The following is a 20358-nucleotide window of genomic DNA, read 5'->3' as shown; positions in this document are numbered from 1 at the left end:
TTGACGTACAATTTAAAACCTTCAGTTTATCGTGGTACAGATTACAGACAGTGCCAAAATTTATAAAATTAAAAATTAAAAATTAAAATAAAAATAAAAAAATAAATAAAGGAATGTTAAGTTATTTAAATAAAATAAAAAATTAATAAATAAAAGCGAACAAATATATAAAATAAAGTAAAGCAAACAAATATATGAAATAAACTAAAACAAACAAATAAAATAAAATAAACTATAGCAACCAAATATATAAAATAAAATAATCATAAATTAAATAAACAATAGCCAAATAAAATAAACTAAAAAGAACAAAGCAAACTAAAGCAAAAAACTAACAAAATAAACTAAAACAAACAAATTTATAAAATAAACTAAAGCAAACAGATATATAAAATAAAGAAATACAATATATAAAAGAAAACAAACTAAATTAACTAAAATAAAGAAACAAATAAAATTGGTATAAAAATTTAAGAAAAAATGATAGATAGATAGATAGATAGATAGATAGATAGATAGATAGATAGATAGATAGATAGAAAATTAATAAATAAATAAAGTATTAACAAATAGGCCTAAAAAATGACAATAAATAAATGACCGAATAATAAAACTAAGATCATAGTCAGACGTCTGTGGCCGGCAGAAGTGAGGAGGGTGAGCAGTGACAGCGCTCGTAAAGCTCTTCCGTTTGACCAACACATGTTCACAGAGATGGACTCGACACACACACACACACACAGCTGAACCAACGTCTGTCTCTAACACACCATTAACACACCACCTCCACTATCACACCATCCCACCGCGACAGTCTCACTGAGAAACCCTTCATTCCAGACGAACCTGTGCGTTTCTCCTGTATAATCACAGGCGATTACAGGGTTCCTCCAGCGCCAGATCCACCGATAACCACAGCACACACACACACTCATGAAAGAAACGATTACGGAAACTATTTTTGATGACAGACAGGGAGACTCAAGCATTTCGTTTAATGATTAACAACTTTAAAAACACCGTTGAAACTTGATTTTTCACATTCAAACTCAGTTCAGGTGAAAGTTCACCCAGAAATAGTCCCTGTTGTGCCACTTCTGGAGCCTGAGAGGATGGAGAGTCTCCACTACACCTCCTATGGGTCTCTTTAAAAGCACACCATCATATTCCACGTTACGTAATCATAACTTGAGTTACGTAATCAGATTATGTTTTCAAGTAACTGGTAAACAATATTAACATGCCTAAGACTTTTGCACAGTACTGTATATATTTTAAGCGAAAGCAAGGAGCAGCAAACATTTTAAAAGTGAAAAAAACAAAACAAAAAAATAAGGCACTATAAGAGCTGGTAAGTCCCGCCCCTTCCGCTAACCCCGCTGGACCTCTAGGTGGAAAAATCATCAATGCAAGTGAATGTGAAAAAATAATTATTTTCTGGTCCCGTTTGAATTGTGCCATGAATGTGCACATATGTTGTCTGTGAATTTTTTATATAATTTTTCGTGTGAAGAATGCTAGAATTTAGCGGGTAGAAGTTTGATACGGTTAGACTTTGTGTGAGAGCACTTTGTGGACTAGAACTCTTCGCTGCTTTCGATTACATCAGACGGGAATCTGACGAAAGAACAGCCCATTTGGTTTGAATGGTGACATTTGGATACAAAACACACAGGCATCTCGATCTGTCTCCACAGATGATCGCAGCATTAGCACCGTGATTTGACAAGTGGAGGGTTATGTGTTATGGGGTGACGTCACATAGGCGACATGTAGTCTTTCTCGTTATGTCTTTTCCACAACTGCTAGCCAAAGAATCATACAATATACTGTCAAACTCGTAACATGAAAAATTATATAAAAAATTCACAGACAACATATGTTCACATTCATGGCACAATTCAAACGGGAATTTTTCCACCTAGAGGTCCAGTGGGGTTAGCGGATGGGCGGGACTTACCAGCTCTATTGTGATGCATTACTTTTCAGACTAACTTTCCCCAACAAGATGAAGTGTCGCGGCTCAAATTCTCCAGCGGTGTGAAGTCAGTGTTTCTCTATAGAAGCCGTCGGAGGCCATAAAGCCGATTAACCCTGAATAATCACACAAACGTCCTCTAAGTGCCTCCGCTGAGTCCCTTTCAAAAAGCCCAATTCTCCTGAAGCTCCGGCCATCTGTGCGCCGGGACTCGGCGCTGAGAGGAGTTTAACACAGAGCCCATGGTTCGAATTACGTGGGAGCTGAGCTCCCATAGAGAGAGGATGAACGCCCATAGAGAGAGGATGAGCTCCCATGAAAGCAGTAAAATCATACACCTGTGGGGGTCTCTAAAAATCATCAGCACCATTATTTTAAATTACAAATAAAGCACTTTTTCCTTCAGACTACTGTAGCGTGACTTAAAAGACAAGATGCCAAACACATGGATCTCGCATCGTCATCACACACTACATCCATATGCTTCGCTTTCTGTCAGGACTTTTACTGACTTTTCTCAACTCACAGAAGTGACGTCAACGTCCGATCTAGCAGTAGCATAACCCATCAGGCAAGTGTTATTTTAACATGGGCGTAATTTGCGGGTGGGACGGGTGGGACATGTCCCCAACACTTTTTGCTAAGGTCGATATTGTCCCCACCACTTTTGAAACATCTCGCGGCACGAATATACCAATACAAATAAATCAAAACATCTCCAGTTAACTAGCAGAGCATTCATTTCGTTCGTTTGTTAAATAAGAGGCGATCTAGCGCTGAAATGTGTTGTTTTTTAAATCAAGTGATCAAAGTGCTCGTTGCCGCTGCGATCAGTGGCGCGGATACTGTGTTCTCTTGTGGCGCGCTTCAATCCGTTGTGGAGACTCTCTATTCGTTCCGGTGACATTACAAAACAAAATGCACACAAACGTGTCCATGCCTGATATACAACCACTGATAAACATAATCGGTTTTGATGAAAAAAAAAAGATTAGATTAGAACCCAGAACCTCTGACATGCTTGGCAAAAGTTCGAGATGGTCCTCACTGCAGAACACGAAATCCAGGGGGAGGAGTTGGATCCAGATCCAACTCCTCCCACCTTACATATACCTAAACCTACCCATCTCCACCCCCTGATCGCTAAACCCACCCCTAAACCTACCCATCTCCACCCCCTGATCGCTAAACCCACCCCTAAACCTACCCATCTCCACCCCCTGATCACTAAACCCACCCCTAAACCTACCCATCTCCACCCCCTGATCCCTAAACCCACCCCTAAACCTACCCATCTCCACCCCCTGATCCCTAAACCCACCCCTAAACCTACCCATCTCCACCCCTTAGATCTGGATCCAACTCCGCCCCCTGGATCTTGTGTACTGCAGTGAGGTGCTACTGAAAAGTTCTGCCACTGGACCACTTAAATACAAGCTTAAAATTGTCGGATCTATTTATTTATTTGCGTGAAAATTCTCACCACTAAAAACATATATTAGACCTCATTAGACGACAAATTAAACCAAATGTACTATTTAAATTGAATTGTGTTAGCAACTTTTTTTATTAAACATTTTTATTTATTTACATTAGTAAGCTACACCGCGCCTGCTCATAGGCTACTTTTTTTTCTTTTTTTAAAAAGACCCCCACAAAGATGAAATCATAATTCGAACCCTGACAGAGCCTGATGTGTGCGGGACGAACTCGAGGAAGAGCACTGGGATTACTGGGATATCAGCGGCTCATAAAGCACATGTTAATGCCTGATTCTGTGTGGGAAGAAAGCACACCGTCATATTTACTGAATCCACCCAATGCCTGAACTTAACAACTACCTTCATATTAGTGGGAGTCGGACCCTAAACTAAAGTGTGACCGAATTCTGATATAGTTCATGACAAATGTTCCCAGACATAAGCTAAATCTGGAAAAACAAGTCCATACACTACTCCTGTTACCAGGATATTGTGTGTTTATAAAGCACATATTAATGCTTTATTCTGTGTGACCGTATTGCTCATCCCTTAATCACCCAATCCCTAAACTATGAGCTTACTCACTGTTCATAAACAGTAATTAGGAGTTTATTGAAGTAAAAGCTGTAGTTATTAGTGGGAATTGGATCAAAAACTAAAAGGTGACCGACATAAAACTAAATCTGGAAAAACATTTGACCAAAAAATAAATAAAAATAAAAATAAATCCTAAAATGATTAGACCTAGTAACGGGATGTTTAAAATTTATATTATATAAATCCAAATGATTATGAGATAAAAGAAAATCCAAACAGAATCCTACTAGCTAAACTAAACTACACTAAAACTAAACTGGCCCGCATAAACACAGTGTTGATTCACCACTAGAAGTGTCCGAGGGTTCAAGTGAGGGTCGTGGTTTGTGTTCGTCTATTGTAATTAAAATAAGCTTAATTTAAGAACAATTGAAGTCAATGGGAAGTCATTGTGTGTGTGGGTGTGAGAGAGAGAGAGAGAGAGAGAGAGAGAGAGAGAGAGAGAGAGAGAGAGAGAGAGAGAGAGAGAGAGAGAGAGAGAGAGAGAGAGAGTGTGTGTGTCTTTCACTGAGTGTTCAAGTGTTTGTGTGTGAGTGTAAGTGAGAGTGTGTCTGTGTGAGAGTGTGTGTGTGTCTCTGCGTATGTGTGTGTGTGTGTATGTCTGTCACTGTTTGTTTGTGTGTATTTGTGTGTGTGTATGTCTTACAATGTGTTTGTGTGTGTGTCAATGTGTTTGTGTGAGTGTGTGTGTGTGTGTGTCTGTGTGTTTGTGTGTGAGAGTGAGTGCATGAGTGTGTGTTTGTGTATGTGAGTGTGAGTGTGTGTAGCAGTGGGATGCGTGTAGACATTTCCCGTTACTTTAGAGGCCTAATCCCAGTTCTCCTGAGGCGAAGGCACAGATTTCCCCAATTACCCGAGAACAGGAGTAACAAATCTCCATGACGACCGCGAACGCCTCATTACACTAATGCGCACGACCAGGAGAGCCTCTTTTCCCCGACACACATTATCAATTACTCTAACGGCAGAATTCCCACAAAGGACACGAAACCCCGAGAACAGAAAGTCGAGGATGAATCATTCGGGACAAGCTTTGGAAAAGCGACACCGTCGTGACGAGCAATAAAAAGCGTTTGAGGAGGAAATAATGAGTTTTTTATACAGGGGCGAAAATTTGCAACTAAATAAAAACACAGTAAATTCCCTGAGTTTGCCATCGGGTGGCTGCATTCACACAGGGAGGACGCTTTTCTGTTTCTGTCTGCGGATGAATTGCAACGTACACACACACACACACACACGTACACACACACCATGGTGACTTATGCAAGAGCTTTCTACAGAAATGTAGTTGTTTTCTAGATTCTCTCACTGTTTCAGTGCCTGTGTGCATGAAAAACCCTTCACACACACACACACACACACACACACACACACACACACACACACACACACACACACAAATTCCTCATGGGTCATTTTCATTTGGATAAGATTTACTCTGGAACGGTTCCTCAAACACACCCACCAAAATGCGCAGCAAATGCCGTCAGTGAAGCATACATGAAAAACAAAACCCAGACAAACGTAATAAAGGTAGTAAAGTATACTTCGTACATACATTACACACACACACGCAAACGCGCACACACACACACACACACACACACAGATCTGAAACACTGAGCCATCACACACACACACACACACACACACACACACACACACACACACACACACACACACACACACACACACACACACACACACACACACACACACACACACACACACACACACAGAGGTCTGAAACACTGAGCCATCATCACACACACACCCATAGATAGATACACACACACACACACACACACACACACAGAGGTCTGAAACACTGAGCCATCATCACACACACACCCATAGATAGATACACACACACACACACACACACAGAGGTCTGAAACACTGAGCCATCATCACACACACACCCATAGATACACACACACACACACACACACACACACACACAGAGGTCTGAAAAACTGAGCCATCATCACACACACCCCCATAGATACACACACACACACACACACACACACACACACACACACACACACACACACACACACACACACACACACACACAAGTCTGAAATACTGAGCCAATATCACACACACACACATACAAACAAACATACATACATACACACACGTATACATGCGTAAATACATATACACACACACACACACACACACACACACACACACACATTCGTATGTTCATACACACGCACATTTGTACACACACACACAAACATACATACACACACGTACACACAGACACGCATATATAAAAAGTCTCTTAATTTTGATTGATTGACAGGTGTCATCTAATGTCTATACATGTATGTGTTCAACTTACCAGGACACATGAAACGCTTCAGGTCACAACGAGCAAACTCGACTAATGACACACACTTCTCCAGCTGTCCGTCACATCAACGTTCAATTCCCACGTATCCATGTGCCAAAACACACACACACACACACACACACACACACACACACACACACACACACACACACACACACACACACACACACACACACACACACACACACACACACACACACACACACACACACACACACACACACACACACACACACACACACACACACACACACACACACACACACTCTGAAACTTCCAAAATAGGCCATGAAAGGTTCCCATGATGCACTGCTGGAGGACACCATTAGTTTAGGGAGTTTTTGCATGAAGAGCAAAAGACACGAGCGGCTCATCCGTGTTCAGATGAGGAGGAGAAGAGGAGGTGTGGCTCCAGCCCGGCACAAACGTGTGTGTGTGTGTGTGTGTGTGTGTGTGTGTGTGTGTGTGTGTGTGTGAAGACTCTTTCGCAGCTTTGTGAACTAAAATCAAGTTTCTGCATTACTCAACATTTCCACACCAGAGCCGTCGAATCACATTAACAGGACCTGCTCACACACATTCCTGCACTTGCTTTGGCAGAGCGGAGGAGAATCAGCAGCCAACCGTGAGCTCACTGCGCACACACACAAACACACACACACACACACACACACACACACACACACACACACACACACACACACACACACAGACACCCTTCAGTATACAAACACTAAGCTGCAGAAACACACAAATGAGACACAGACACACACAGACAGACAGACACACACAGACAGACAGACAGACAGACACCCTTTCAGTATACAAACACTAAGCACTGAGCTGCAGAAACACACAAATGAGATGCTCTCTTGCATTAAAGTCACCATGCATGCACACACACACACACACACACACACACACACACACACACACACACACACACACACACACACACACACACACACACACACACACACACTCTCTCTTGAATTAAAGTCACCATGAAATCAAAATTGAACATGAATATTGCAGTGTTTACTCTGATGATTTATCGGTGCACATCATTATTTTTTCCTGGTAATCTTGAATCAGAATAACTTCCTCTTGCGGCTCTGATGATGTGGGCGGGGCAACCTGTCACTCACATGAGATCAGCCAATAGCAGTTAATCAGTTAGAATATTTTAAACTTACACGTGAAAGGGTTAAAGAAAAGATAGAAAATAAACATTTGTGTGTGCTGTAAAGTGGTTAGAAATTATTTTTTTTGTCGGAATCGGCTAAAATCGGCATCAGCAGGTCAAACTCAATGAGAAATCGGAATCGCCTAGAAAATTGTAATCGGTGCATCTCAACTATATTATCGGACTAAACCAAAACAAAATTCACCAAGGCTGCATTTATTTGATCAAAAATTGTGAAATATTATTATAATGTAAATCATCTGTTCTCTATGTGAATATACAGTAAAGTGTGATTTATTCCTGTGATCAAAGCTGAATTTTCAGCATCATTACTCCAGTCTTCAGTGTCACATGATCCTTCAGAAATCACTCTAATATGATGATTTGATGCTCAAGAAACATTTATGATTATTATCAGTGTTAAAACAGCTAACAGTGATACATTTCAGGATTCTTTGATGAGAAAGTTCTAAAAGAACAGCATTTATTTGAAACAGGATATTTTGTAACGTTATAAATGCCTGTTACTTTTGATCGATTTAATGTGTCCGTGCTGGAAAAAAAAATAATAAAAAAAATTACCAACTTTAATGTCTCCATTAAAGTGGAGTGAAACTAGAGTCAGACTGGTTTCTGGTCAGTAAAATACAGATTTCCATGTTCTTACCTTCTCCCATCAGGCTGTTGTCGTGAGAGCCGCTGGACTCTTCTCTCATGTCCCTCGCACACTGAAACACACACACACACACACACACACACATCATGAAATCACCTGAACAAACACAAACTTTACTGTCCTGACAGACTCTGAGGAGTTGCATGTACTGTAACCACATGACTAGTCATAAATGTGCACTTCTCATGATCTTTTGATGGAAAGTTTTCAGTTGAAATGATTAAATGAAGATTTGTAGGCAAATTAAGTTACGATTACAAATGTATCAAGTCAGCTTTATTTCTAATTCGCTTTATATGCATCTGTGTCGAAATGCACACTACCAGTCAAACGTCTTGGATCGGTGCGATTGTTAATGTTTTTAAAAGAAGTCTCTTCTGAATTTGAATCTGAATGTTCAGCATCATTACTCCAGTCTTCAGTGTCACATGATCCTTCACAAATCATTCTAATATGAGGATTTGATGATCAAGAATATAATTATTATGTTGAAAACGGTTATTTATACATTTTTATTTCAGGATTCTTTGATGAATAGAAAGTTCAAAAGAACAGCTTTTATCTGAAATAGAAAGATGTCATAATATTTCACAATATTACTGTTTTATTTTTGGATTTTTAATCAAATAAATGCAGCGTTGGTCAGAAGACACTTTTTTAAAAAACATTAAAAATCTTAGCGATCCAAAACTTTTGAACGGCAGTGTATATGCAGTGTATATTCACACTTGAACAAAATACAAACCTGAACAAGATCAAGATCAGCTGAATACACCAGAACAAATATTAAAGTTGTTTGATAAGATCTTTAAATTGGTGCTGTGCCTTTGACAAATATTGTGTTATGGTTGTTTTCTGCTCTGATGTGCCAGTGCGTTGTGATGAATGTGTGTGTGTGTGTGTGTGTGTGTGTGAGACGCCTGCATTCCTGCCCCCGGATTTGCTCTCCGAGTGGAAAAACTCCTGAGACTTTATCAGTCCCGCAAATGGAAATTCCTGCCATTCCATCAGACGGAGTGAATCAGTGTTTTCTGCTGGATCGTGTGTGTCGTACAGGAGACCCGGACGAACGTCAGCGGACTTTAACACTGAAACCCAACCGAAACTTCAACTTGACCACTTGTTTACCTTTGGCGGAAAAAAAAAAACGTCCCTGAATCCAACAGGGAACAAAGTCAAAGCAATAACTCGTGTTTGCAAGGAAACTTTCAGAGAAAACACACACTCGGGTCTTACATGTATAGGGCCCTATGATTTCAAATGAATTCAATTGATTAGAGAATTTAACCATTTAAACGGAATCCAAAAAAAAAAAAAAAAAACAGGATTTGGGAAAAAATAAAACGGATTTCTTAAGACTCTAAAAATGTTAGTTAATTGCATGTTTACTGATTTCCATTAATTAGACATGCTTTTTGATTATTAGATTAATTTTAACCATTAAAACGGAATCCAGAAACATTTCAAATGAAGAAAAATTTAATTTTGGGGAAAAATAAAAAATGGAATTTGAGGAAAAATTTTTAAATGGATTTCATAGTGCCCAAATCTTTTTTTATTTTTGTTGAACTTTTAAAAAATTGCTGAATTGTATAAGTTTCATGATTAATTATTTATAAAACGGAATTTGGGGGAAAATAAAAAACGGATTTCATGGGGTCCTAAAATTTTGATTTTAAAACTTTAATAATTTTTTTGTTGAATTGTATAATTTTACTGATTTCAATGAATTACACATGCTTTTGATTATTACATTTAATTTAACCATTAAAAAAGAATAATAATAATAATAATAATAATAAAATAATAAAACGATAAATAAAACTTTCATACATTTTTGTTTAATAGTATGAATTTCATGATTTCAGAAATAATAATAATTAAAAAGTAATCAAAAAAAAATACAATGGGTGGGAACAGAGTTTGGGGAAAAAATGTAATGGAAAAAAAAGGAATTTGCAGAAAAACAACAGAATTAGAGGAAAAATTGCCATATTCTACACGACATCCTCATTTTACATGTCAAACACAGGGTTGAGATCTCAAATAGCTTCACTAATCTTGAACTAATTCGATTGTAACGGCGTGGAGAGCCTTTGCTGGCTGATTCCCATGAGTCTCTGTCTTTAACAAGAGATCAGAGCCGCCGAAGTCTTCCAGGATTAACATCCACAGTGTTCCTCGTGTAATCGCCGCTTCTGAACTGACAGCTGTGCTTCTGAGACCAGACCATTATCCCACCGCGGAGAACACCGGCACTTTCTGCAGGAGAGCATCTCACAAGGGGCTTTCGTTAGGAGAGAGCGGCAACAGCACTGCAAGATCATTTTGTTTCTTTACTTGTAAGGAAGATGCTTGTGTGTTAAAGGGATGGTTCGGAGTAAAATCAACCTAGGGTCCTTTGCACCATGACCTCGAGCCAAACACCTCCAGAAGCCTTTGTTCCCTTGGTTGAACATTATTAAAGGAACACTCCACCGTGTTTTCATATTAAACTATGTTATTCTCTTAACTAAGACGAGTTGATGCATACCTCTCTCGTCTCAGTGCGCGCACTCAATCGCTCTGGCGCGCGGCGACACTTTGATAGCACTTAGCTTAGCCCAGGGCATTCATTAGGGACCAAACAGAGATGAAGCTAGAAGCGACCGAACACCTCCACGTTTTCCCTATTTAAATACAGTTACACCAGTAGTTACACGACCAAGTACGGTGACACAAAATAAAACGTGGCGCTTTTCTAAGCGGGTAAAAAGGATAACTATAATGTATGGCGCAATAGCACTTGAGACTCACCACACTTGGTCGTGTCACAGCAACCGATCACGCATGAAGTGGCCCGGTACGTTTACCCGACAACGATATGCTTAAAACATGAAGCTGCTTTGATACAATCTGTATTGTGAAAGGCGCTATATAAATAAAGTTGACTAGATACGTTTTCCTTCGAGTTTCCCACGTACAGACGACACCATTGTCAAAACGATCCCCGTTCACACGGATCCGCGAAAGCGAGTTTAAAGCGCTGTATTCTGCTGCCAGGCCAGTAGATGGCGATGAAACACTACAGGATGAACACGTAATACGCATCTGCATGATGTCATCATCTTCAGAGATCACGTTTTTGTTGTTTACACAGAGACTGTTTTCCAAAACATGTGTTTTGGCCGGTAATTCACGCGACAATGGCGTAAATTACCGGCCAAAACACAAAAAAAGTTTTACGTTTTAAATTGAAAATGGTGTCATTTTTCATTTCTTTTTTTTTCTTTTTTACGTTGACGTGTTTAGTCATGTGACGTATATTGTACCAATAGATATTCATGTTTATACCGGTATTGTTCCTGTTATGTGCTATTCACCTTCACACTGTTGCTAAAATATGCTACTTTGCAAACTCTTCATACCACAGTCCTGCAGAGATGACAGAAAACTCACTTGCATTTGCTGTCCTGCGGTGAAACATGAGAGCATTCGCGGTTTAGACCAAACATATAATAGTGAATGAGTGCGTCCTGGAATCAGGATCAGTGAATGCTGAGATATTTTGCTAAGTAAAATTATCCCATCAGAAGAATTGTGTGATAACTTTATTATGGGCCTCTGAGTGAGTTGACGTAGTGTAACAGCGCAGCGCTTCTGGGTTGTACGTCAGAACGGAGGCTCACTATTGGCCGATGCTGGTCATGTGTGTGATGCTGGCCAATAGTGAGCCTCCGTTCTGACGTACAACCCAGAAGCGCTGCGCTGTTACACTACGTGAACTCACTCAGAGAAACACAAAAGAAAATGAAGAGTTGAATAAAGTCGCTATTTTTGTTTGTTTTTTGCGCACAGAAAGTATTCTCGTCGCTTGATAAACTTAAGGTTGAGCCGCTGTAGTCACTTGGACTATTTTAACGATGTCTTTACTAACTTTTCTGGGCCAGCAAGTTTCAATTACCTAGCAGCCTATGGAGGAGTGAGACAGCTCTCAGATTTACTCAAAAATATCTTAATTTGTGTTGAAGATGAACGAAAGTCTGACGGGGTTGAACAACATGTATCCGGATTAATGTAGACGTAGCCTCAGCCTGTGTGTGTGTGTGTGTGTGTGTGTGTGTGTGTGTGTGTGTGTGTGTGTGTGTGTGACCGATCCCAACATTCGAGAATGAATGCAGGCCGGCTCTCCTCTATTTTGCATTTCAAACAGATGAAGTGTGCTGACATGTAAATGTCCATTTGGTCCAGGAAGCGAGGCAAAGTCCATCTGGAAAGCTTTTGTTCCCACAGCTGATAAAACGTGCTCTCAGAAATCTGACCCTCACACACAGGTCTGGGATTTGTCCTCTAACTGAAGACAGATGCATCCGTATAACATGGACATTCACAGATGCATCCATTTCTTTTCCACAGCTGATCAAAAATGATGATTTATAAGGGGGTGTACACTTTTGCACACAGCATCCTGAGCGTAGACTACACTGAACCAAGTGAATCTAAATATTGAAAAATCATCTCTAGGCTGTAATTTGTTGCAAAATAACAATGCAACACCCAAAGAGTATTTTGCAATGTATTGCAAAAGATCCTGTGAGAAGGCGGAGACGGAGCTGCATTCATCACATGTGACCTCGAGAGAAGATGCACGAGAAAACCAGACGCTAACGGTTGAAAACGAAAGGGTTTCGCTGCATTCCTGGGGAATTGAGGAGAATTAAATGAAATCTCTGATGAAAGGGGGGGAAAAATATTGAAATAAACATACTCAAGAATATAACTGGGTTTGCATTCGTTAAAAGAAATGAATAACTTTTGATGAGACTTTTGCTGTTTCTCCGGAGAAAAAGATCCCCAATGTCGGAGTTGAGAGACATCCATTCACCTATTATATGCACATTTTGGGATTTGCATAAAAAAAAAGCACTGTATAGAAACGTCAATATGCGCGTAAATTAAAAAAAGTACGTTTTTTTAAATCTGATAAGAAGACATGCGCATAAACTACAATGGAAACACAAGTGTTCATTACTTCAATGAGCTCATGGTTCCTGCCTTTAATTATTGTTTAAATTAATAAATTTTCAGCTAACTATGATTTTGTATATGTACATTTCTGAATTACATAGCTTAGACATTTAACAGATCACTCTCAGATCACTCACTACTGCTTTGAAACGATGTGCATTGTGAAAAGCGCAATACGAATAAATGTGAATTTAATTTAATTTACTGAATAAATCTCTCAAACCTCATGTGACTTTGCCTCATCATAGGCTGTGATTGGATAACTGGAGTAACCAGTGGACCAATGGCGTCGCAGCATCTCAAATGTTGATTTGGTGTTTCTGAAACGCCGGAGTCGAAGTGTGTGATCAGAATGATTGGGTGTAATTCCCTCCAGAAGCGTCTCACACACGAGTGTGTTCCCGAACACCAGCATCCGATCGCTGGAGAACACGACAGCGTTTACTGTGTTTCGTCTGACGCTCTGAGACACACTCGTTCACGATGGAGGGAAAAACAGCCTGATTGCAGAAACGTACAGTTTTATTACTGATATTTTGTGCCAATTTCCCAGGAAGTGATGATTTTGTTCTCTTGAACACATACACGGCTTTATTCGCAAACGTTTGATAGTTCAAGTTAAATTCACAACTTTGGAAGGAACACAGCTAATGCCTGTACTCAGATCTGAAAGTTTGTCATCAAAAGTAGTCAAACATTTCTCATAAAATTGTACAGATCTAGGCCTACACTCTTACTGTACTTTACGTTATTTTTATGGAAGTAAAATAATGACAAATGTTTTTGAAACAAAAAAAGCCTGTTAAATTGCACTACTTGAAAATATATGCATAAAATATGTAAAGCGAAATAAAATGGACCGAAAATTGCCTGTCGAATATTATAGGTTGTATTTTTCAATACTTTGCAATATTTTGGAAGTGAAATCTGACAGGCGATAGGGATTTTAGAATTTTTAATATTGAAAACGTGTGTGAAATGTTTTGAATTGAAATATTCGCAGCTTAAATACACAACCATGTTGAATTTCAGCCCATAAAAATGCAAGCCCTAAAAAATACAATGCATTAAAATGCAAGCATGGTTAATAATACAATGCATATTTTTTCAAGCAGTGCAATTCAACAAGCTTTTTTGTTTCAAAAACATTTGTCATTATTTTACTTCCATGTATTTCCCCTGAGGAATATTAGGGAAAACAAAGATAGCAAGATGTCATAAGCAACCAAATCTGCAGAAAATAAACTGAAACTTGAAATTTGATGCCATGCATTGCATAGTTTTGTGAAACCTTTCAGCTTTAGAAACCCATGCATTCTCATAAACGTACGAGACACAATCTAGTGACAGTTTCCAGACTCAAAACAGGCCGTACGCTCTTTCATTATCACTGTGTATTTATTCTTGGGCCATAAATAAAAGCCCGTCAGCCGTACGGAAAAGCCTCCCTTTCCAGTTCCCTCCGCTTTCTCACACACTACCAAAACACAAGGCGACAATTACTTCCTCAATTAAAACACTTCCGAAAGGCAAGCACTCCCTAAAAATACTCTCCTCTCTCCCGACGCTGACCCCGCGACCCCACACCGTCTGCGGGACCAATCCCTCGGGACGCCTGGATCACTGTAGACCGGCTGAGGGAACGACGGGAGTCACGAAAACATCAACACGGTTAATTGGCATGTGGGGGAACTTATGAGACACAGTTTTATTATTGCAGCTGTTTATCTTGGCTGACCTCACTTATAGCCTCACCCTTACAGAGAACGTTACACACACACACACTATTACTCAATGGATTTCATCCAACGTCAAAAATTTTACTAAAAAGCATGCATGCATACAATTTTTGGGTTTTAATTGTTAATTAATCGGTTTCAGCCGATATATGTTCATTTATAACGTTATCGGCCCAATAAGAACATTTAGCTGATGTATTAAAGCTGATTAATAATGCATTATTTCCTTCAGCTGAGACGCTTCAGATGCGCACTGTTCAACATGATGGCTTTGAATTGCTTGAAATATGATTGAAATCACTTCAAAATGTGCAAGTCTGTCATATAAACTACGTAAAATTATAATGAGAACATTATAATTGTATGTTTGGCACATGCATTGTAATGGTGAGACTTTTGTTTTTGTAATCAGGATCTCAAAAATTATATAAAAATTTTGATTTAGAGTTATCGGCCAATATATCGGTTATCGGCTTTCAAATATAAAGAATTATCGGTTATCGGTTATCGCCCAAAATGTTCATAGCGGTGCATCCCTAAAATATTCCATCTATTCATTTAAAATAATACAGACAATTGTGAAAATGTAAAGAAAAATGGGGAATTACAATATGCATTAATATTATTATTTTTTAAATGTGCAAATTCGCAACATTTTACCTGCTTTGTGATAATTATGCCAATAAATTTAAACATTAGGAACTTTTTTTGCATGCAAACGTTTTATTAATCCTTCAGGACACAACTGTCGTACGTTCAGATTTTGGACCAATCTTTTATTTTTATTTTATTTGATATTTTCCAAGAGAATGTAACAGTACATCAAGGCCATGTTGGCCAGTCAGAAGCCTGGAAAAAAGGTTATTACCGTTCCGGTTCTGACGTCACAAAAAGTTTCTAAGAATCCTCACCCTGGCAGGAGTTTTCCATGAAAAGTTTGGTTTCGGTGACCGGACTCTGCGTTCGCGTGTGGAAGAACGGCCAAACCGCTTAGAAAAAGCTGCGGTTTTGAAAATACTCGTGTTATGCACGTGAAAACACTATAAAAGTTATGCACGTCATTTGAATATAGCACCATGCCTTTTAATAAGGCAATATTTGGTCATTTTGTTGAATGCAGTACCCACAATGCAATGCACTAGACTTGTCCTAGTGTGACCAATGAGCCAGGTGATATAAACTAAACATTTTCTTGACTCATTATTTGATCAGACGTGACTTTTAGACAAAACCGGATCAATGCAACGTTCATTTAGTATTCGTGGTCCTGGTCATCTTTCCCAGAATCCCGTAAAATACCTTGCCTTTATGAGCTCATAAATGGTGTGTAGAGATGGTGGGATAAGATATCTTCCCATTCGAACACCCACAAGCTCTAGGCCTATAAATAAACTCTACACACACACACGTGCTCGTGGACCCGCGCCAGCTGCCTGTAATTGGTCAATGGTCATTTCCTGAAGAAAAGCAGAAACACATTTCACGCAGATTCTCTCCTGAAATACACCTCACACACACACACAATCCACTCGCAATATCCCTTTAAAACCGATCTCGAGCTGCTCATGTCAGCCGGAGGCTCTGGACTCCTAAAACTGGTCAATTATTCTGCTTATTTATCTTGGGAACGCTCTAAATTCTTAGTTTAAAATAGTCATTTTCCACAAACTTGTCTATATTAATGCTATTTTTAAGATTGCTAACTTTGTTTTGATTTCTCCTACAATAGTTTTACATGCATCCAAGGTCAAAAACACTTTAATTTTCTCATAATCTCCACTACAGGATCAGCTCTTTTCTCTCAGTGTCTGAAACGCTTCGATCAAGGATTCAGTCTCTCTAAGCTCCGCCTCTCTCAGAGCTGCTCTGCTCTGATTGGTCAGATGGCCCAGTCTGCTGTGATTGGTCGACCACTTACAGTGTGTGTTGGAGAAAAAAAACGAGCATTAGCATATCTGAATTACAACAGAAAAGTACCAAAGCACACCTTGGTATAGCACTATGTGTTCTCAGACATGGTACAATGGTAAAACCTTGTTTTATTTTAATGTACTACGGTAGAACTATGAACTACGGTATTCCAATTGATTTTGATCTTTTCTTTTTCTGGCGAAAAGAATACATTAAAGAAGGAGAAAGCCAAAATATGAAATGTCACAGATATTTACTGAATAATTCACTGTTTTGTCGAGGGGGTTAAAATGACAATTTTCACCTGAGATTTGGAGCCAGATTACAGGGGTGTAAAAATGACTTTAGAAAGATGGCAGCATCATTATTTTATTTCTACACAGAGATTGGTAGGTCTATTAGTGAAATCTGTTGACTTTAGCAATCTTTGTTTCATTATATGCCAACGGTGAGCGTTAAAAAATGGGAAAAAAGCACTTCTTGTGTTTTTAACTCCAAGTTTGCACGCCTGAAACTCCAGAAGTATTAAAGATATCTTAATATCCTTTTAGATTCTGGTTCTTAACAAACTTTTCTTTTGGCGTCTTCATTTTAAAGGCCCTCGATGGATCAATCCCAGAGATATGGAGATCTCAATGTGGCTCCGTGAGTAAATTGGTCAATTGTGCACATTTTCAGAAGTCGAACACCAAATGTGGGTCACTTTACATACAGATGATGCTTTTTTCTTTTAAAGAGAAACATCTGAACATCAAATGTTAAAAAGTAGAAATCAACACAATAGCACAGAATATACCTCTCTGAGTGGCATAAATATTGTTTTTCCAAAGTTTGCTTGCCTGTAACTCAAAAAGTATTAAAAGACATCTTAATATCCTTCTAAATTCTCATTCTTAATAAACTTTTCATTTAGAATCTTCATTTTTAAAGCCCTATATGGTTCAATCCCAGAGATATTGACATGTCAATGCGGTAACATGCACAAAACTACGTATTTGCACTCATTAACTAAATCCCTTCTTCCAAATATCCCTAAAGCTGATTCAAATATAGATTCTAATGAATACACATTTGAGAGCAAGTTAATGTGCATCAACTTGACCATTTTCACTGTATTTTTGGCACTCAGAGAGATAGCTACAACTGATTTAATAGAGGAAAAGATACATTTCTAGTTTCAACATTATTGTTCAGACATTCCCGTGTAAATGCAATAAGTATTAGCTGTGTGCAAAGTGACCCACATTTGTTTTTTGACCATTGAAAATGGGTAAAATTCAACACATTGAACATGGAGCCACATTGAGATCCCCATCTCTATGGGACTGAACCATATGGGCCTTAAAAATATATGGTTTATATATTGTATATATTGAATTTCACGCCTGGAGCTCTGCCACAATAGAAGACAAAGAGCTTCTTCTTGAAGATCCATAAATCTCTCCGTTCACCGTTCAGCTGTTAAACTTCTACTTGGATAAATAACCCCACTAACGCTGTTCCCTTGGGGACTTTTAACCCAGACAAGGTCAAAGTAAAACCCTGACCCCGTCTAAAAACAGTGTGAGCTTTGCTGCGCTGGGAAACTGAATGAATGATCAATGAGAGGTAAATGGTAGAGACAACTAAGTTGCACACCAAATAAACCCTCAGGTGAAGCTGACTTGCATGTTTTTAAATGATGAAAAGAAACAAGGACTGACTTTTTGATGCACAAACAAACCAGACATCACAGCATTTTTTAAGCACAACATAAAAGATTCAACTACAAAACTTCTATTCACTTCAAAACTACTTTTCCGTGCATGTAAAACACAAGATTTTTCCACTATTGTGGGACATTAAAGCATCCATAACCACAAATAAGCAAACTAAAACCAACACAAGCATAATTTAGGAGTAATAAAAAACATATATAAGATGCACAAACATTTCACTAAATCAACACCTCATCATTTGTTAATCAAAGTGCCGTAAGTCCAAACCTGATCAAAGTTCAGCTTCCATAGACAAATATTCTCTTTATCAGAGACACTTTTAATGCAAGACCTTGAGCGTAATGAAACAGAAACCACTGATGAACGCACAATATTAACAGGACAAAAACTGTCAGTTCATATCTGCATCTATGTGGTATTAATGCAAGAAAATACCTTCCCTAATTTGGTGTTTTGGGTCAAAAATGACCTGCTTGTAAATCTCTCATTATGCTTTATTACCACCAAATATTGTTTTCTTTCAATTAGCACAAGTTTGATATTTCTTGTTGGATCTGGTTGATCGTAGGCCTGAGTTTTTGAGTAAAACCTGAGCTGATTAGAAGATTAAACGATTGAGTGCAATATGTGGTGGTAATATAGCATAATGAGAGACTTGCAAGCAATTTAAAATCCATCTATAACCAAGCATCTAAATCTTTTTGGGAAGTTGTCATATACCCTGTGTAAAGCTTTAGTCCAATGTGATACTAGCATTTTAGTGAAAAAGAAAAGCCTCTACAGGTCAGAATATAATGGGGGTTTAAAATAAAGGTTACAGAGAGAGTTTTACAAGAACCCAGACACTAAAAACAACATTTTCATCTCCAATCAACCATACAGAAACTACAACAGAAACTGGTCCTTGTTACTGAACCAAAGAACCTTTATGTGTAATGATTAAATCAGCAAAGCAAAGAAACAAGTAGAAAAATAAATAATTACTAATGTTTTACATCAGATCATCCTCCAGCCTATATCTCCATCTTGATCTCATTCACTAAAAGTAATTTTACACATTAGCATCTAGCACTTTTTAACTAAAACGTAACGTTAAATGTCATTAATAACAACACGCGTCTACAAACTTCCATCATGATATTTTCCCCAAAACAAGACACGAGGACAGCAGAAACACTAAACACACACAAAGAGCTCCTCAAATGCACACATACTGACATTAAAACTAAGAAAACGATTATAAACAGCTTTTAGCTAGTTTTGCAGAACTCTGCGCGCGTCCTCGCATCATAAACAATCTTTAAATGAAGGAAAAAACACTTACCGACTGAGTTCCTGGTTATTAAAGACGTTTTCTGTTCATTCGCACCTCGCAGACATTTATTTATGTATTATTTTCACCGGCTGCAGGTCTGAGAGACTTAATATGGTCATTTCACACGCAGCACTGCACTGACTGACTTCACTCTGAACTCAAAACCGCAGAAACAGAGGAATGATGTGAGGTGGGCGTGGCTTAGCGACAGAAAGTTGGTTAGGATGAGTGTAAATAGTTTTTTCAATTTTGAAATGTTCAACTTGTTGCTTTAACTCGGTATCTATTAATAATTTCAGTGTTATTATTCAGTTGAAAATTACTGTTCAGGTTACTCAAGAAGCAAGAGCGCTTAACGGTCCGTTACTTTTCATAGCGC

At 38.6% G+C, this 20358-nt stretch overlaps 1 protein-coding gene across 1 annotated transcript in view; it reads right to left on the bottom strand.

Moving 5' to 3' along the window:
• Positions 1-20133, bottom strand: part of LOC311281361 (pleckstrin homology domain-containing family G member 3-like) — a 56974-nt gene extending 36841 nt beyond the window's left edge. Inside the window, exons 1-2 of the mRNA XM_084394199.1 lie at positions 19989-20133; positions 8281-8341 (exon numbers count right to left, since the gene is read on the bottom strand). Coding sequence (XP_084250325.1) covers positions 8281-8329 — 49 coding nt within the window. The 5' untranslated portion in view covers positions 8330-8341; positions 19989-20133. The remainder of the gene's footprint in view (positions 1-8280; positions 8342-19988) is intronic.
• Positions 20134-20358: the final 225 nt, after the last annotated feature.

This window comes from Rutilus rutilus, assembly GCF_951802725.1.
Source record: "Rutilus rutilus genome assembly, chromosome: 21".
In the NCBI taxonomy this organism is placed as follows: domain Eukaryota; kingdom Metazoa; phylum Chordata; class Actinopteri; order Cypriniformes; family Leuciscidae; genus Rutilus; species Rutilus rutilus.
This window is presented reverse-complemented; position numbering and strand designations above follow the sequence as displayed.